Raw genomic sequence first — 3019 nt, forward strand, 5'->3', positions numbered from 1 at the left:
GTTGCCCCCTCCATCTATGGCCATGGGAAGGTCCCTGTGCCACCTCCATCCACAGCCATGGTCAGGTCCCTGTGCCACCTCCGTCCATGGCCATGGTCAGGTCCCTGTGCCACCTCCATCCATGGCCATGGTCAGGTCCCTGTGCCACCTCCATCCATGGCCATGGTCAGGTCCCTGTGCCACCTCCATCCACGGCCATGGTCAGGTCCCTGTGCCACCTCCGTCCATGTCTGGCTCAAGCCCAGCACCACAGGAAAGGAGCGCAGTCTGAGCTGGGTCTCAGACACACTTTTTAATTAAATCTCTCAACAGGGGAAGACAAAAAAAGCATTAAATAACGCTGATAATTCCAGAAGCCTGCCTGGCACAGCGTTTGGGCCCCAAAGCCTTGCTCAGGAGCTGCTCATGGGAGCCCCATGGGGTTGGGAGTCACCATCCCCACAGCAGCAGTGGCTCCAACCAGCACCGTAGGCCCCGAAGCCAGGAGAAGCAACAGCTCCTATGGGACTCGCCTGCCCTGTCCCATCTCCAGCGATGCAGCCCATCCTGCAGGTCACACCATGGAGCTGCTGTCTCCCACCTTCTGCAAGAGCTGTGGCAGGGAGAGATCCGATAGGAAACCCATGCATCCTCAGGTGACAACCCCATCGGTTCCAATCATGGCAATGGGGACTGATGTCACCCCAGGACTGTAGACCCCAAGGCCACATCCACCCATGAGACCCATCCCCAGCGCTCTGCTCACCTTGCTCAGCACCGGGATGTTAATCAGAGAGCCCAAAAACCCAAAAGCCACCGGGAAGAAACTCCTGCATCGAAAGAAAAGTCTCCGTAAAGCTCCATGCCCAGGAGGGGAGCAGAGCACGAGGATTACCCAGGGGCACCCGTGCCGTGGTGGGGAGATGGGGGCTGCAGGACGGACCTGAAGAGGGTGATGAAGCCGTAGGCCTCCAGCAGCATGCCCAGGAGCGGCCACCGCATCAGGACGATGAGGACCCCCCCAAAGAAGAAGCTGGTGCCCTTCAGCTTTGGCCGCTGGAAGAAGAAGGTGAATGTCCTCCTGAAGCCGATGATGAAGACCAAGCCGGAGAGGAAGAGGATCTGGGGGAATGAAGGGGAGAGGGTCAGTGAAGCCATGTCCAGACAGACCCTTTGCTCCATCCTGGGCATCAGTGCCCGCTGCAGAGAGCCCCAGCCCCGCTGTACTCACGTTCCCAAAGGCCAGGAGCACCGAGTCGAAGTACAGGAGCATCCCAAAAAGGATGAAGAAGAGGCCAAAGCCAACCAGTCCCACGCCGATCCCTGTGGAGGATGGGATTAGGGCTGAGATGGGCTCAGCGGTTCCTCTCCTTGCCTGTTCCCTCCCAGAAATATGCTTTGGATTTGCCCCTAAACCTTAGGAACAACCTTTCCACCTGCCCAAGTCTTGGGGACACTCTTGGGTACCCCGGAAACCCCTCTGATAAAGAATAAAGAAAGATAAAGAATAAAGATAAAGAACAAACCATGGAGAAATAAAGAACATGAAGGTCTCCAGCATTTTTCTGAGCAGGGGCACGAAGGCTGTTCCTGAGCAGACCCGGGGTGCTGCTCCCCACACACAGCCCTGCCTGGTCCCCACATCCCTGCACCTCTCCCACCCTAGGACAGGGCTCCCCATTGCACCCCTTCCCTGCCTTGGTGACCCCACTTCACAGCCCCCATCCCTGTTTTGGTTCTGCCCCAACACCACGGGGATGGGCATCGCCCCTGGGACACCCAGCCCACCCGCTTACGCTGGAAGTCGGTCAGAGACACCATGTTGGCGGCGGCGGGGCTGGGCGAGCGTCCTTCCCAGCAGTGACCCTTGGAAAGGGCCTTTAGTCCCCACGTCATCCTGCAAATCATTAACAGCCCAGCAGCGGCTCCTTGAGGTGGGGACACAGGCGGTGGCCGGGCAGCGCTGCAGGGTGACACAAGGGGGGTGGTGGCCATGGGACCCTGCCTTGGTCCTCCCCAGGATGGGATGGGAGATGCTCGGGGGATGCCCAATGTGGGGGGATGCACCCAGGAGGTGGTACCAGAGCCCCCTGCACGGGCCTGGGGGATGCAGCCACAGCATCGTCACCGGTGCAGCTCCCACACTGCTCCTCTGCCCCTTACCAGAGCGGGATCACATCTCCTTATCCCTCCAGGAATTATAGCTACAGCTGAATTAAACTCGACTGGGAAAATGACCTCCCAGAACAGGGGGAGGAAGGTGTCACCACCCCTGGAGCAAACTACAGGCGAGGAGAGACCCTTCCTTGCCGGGTAGAGCCATTTATCCACCATCTCTTTGGTTTAATATTAAAATTATCTGAGGTCCCCTCTGCACAAAAGACGCTCACACCTCGCTGTTTCATAGATACTTTTATTTCTCTAACACTAGCAAAAAAACCCAGAAAACAAATGCCTCCCTTCCCACCCTCCCCAGTGCATAAATAGATTTCCTCCCGATGCAAATCCTGTCTCGGTTACAAGTCACTGGTAATATGAAGTGTTATGAAAAATAATGACCAAAATAAAATTAAGAATTACTTTTTTCTTAAAAATAAAAAAAAAAGAAAAAGAAAAAAGGAAAACGACCTCAAATAATGACCACCACCGGGGTCCCCAGCAGTGTCCCCACAGCCGGTGTAAGTGGGGTCCCCCCCGGTTACACGAGCTGGGGAGCCCGCCCCGGCCGCTGCGCTCAGGGACGGGGCAATAAATGCGTCATCTCTTAAAACTTACAGTCTCTTTATATTTTATTTTTAAATAAATTTGCTTTTAATAAAAGCAGAAAAAATATATATATTTCTTAAATAGGTTTTTTTTTTCTTCTTTTTTTTTGTTTTTGTTTGTTTTTATTTCCTCTGATAAATTGGCGAAGAATCTGCTTTTGTACCTCACCGGCAGGGCTGGTGCCAACAACCCTGCGGAGAGAGAGATCAGCACGAAACAGCACCTCCCAGAAAAGAAGAGAAAACCAAATATAGATATATATTATAAATGTATA

The 3019-nt window shown here is 54.2% G+C and overlaps 1 protein-coding gene across 1 annotated transcript; it reads right to left on the bottom strand.

Annotated features, from left to right (window-relative positions):
* Positions 1-553: 553 nt before the first annotated feature.
* On the bottom strand, positions 554-1800 carry GOLT1A (golgi transport 1A). The gene is made up of 5 exons (XM_010185689.1): positions 1776-1800; positions 1211-1302; positions 923-1101; positions 746-809; positions 554-592 (listed from the first exon to the last, which is right to left on the bottom strand). Exons 1-5 carry the CDS (start codon positions 1798-1800, stop codon positions 554-556), a joined length of 399 nt encoding a protein of 132 aa, XP_010183991.1.
* Positions 1801-3019: the final 1219 nt, after the last annotated feature.

The sequence above is a fragment of the Mesitornis unicolor genome, unplaced genomic scaffold (assembly GCF_000695765.1).
Source record: "Mesitornis unicolor isolate BGI_N332 unplaced genomic scaffold, ASM69576v1 scaffold39605, whole genome shotgun sequence".
NCBI lineage: Eukaryota > Metazoa > Chordata > Aves > Mesitornithiformes > Mesitornithidae > Mesitornis > Mesitornis unicolor.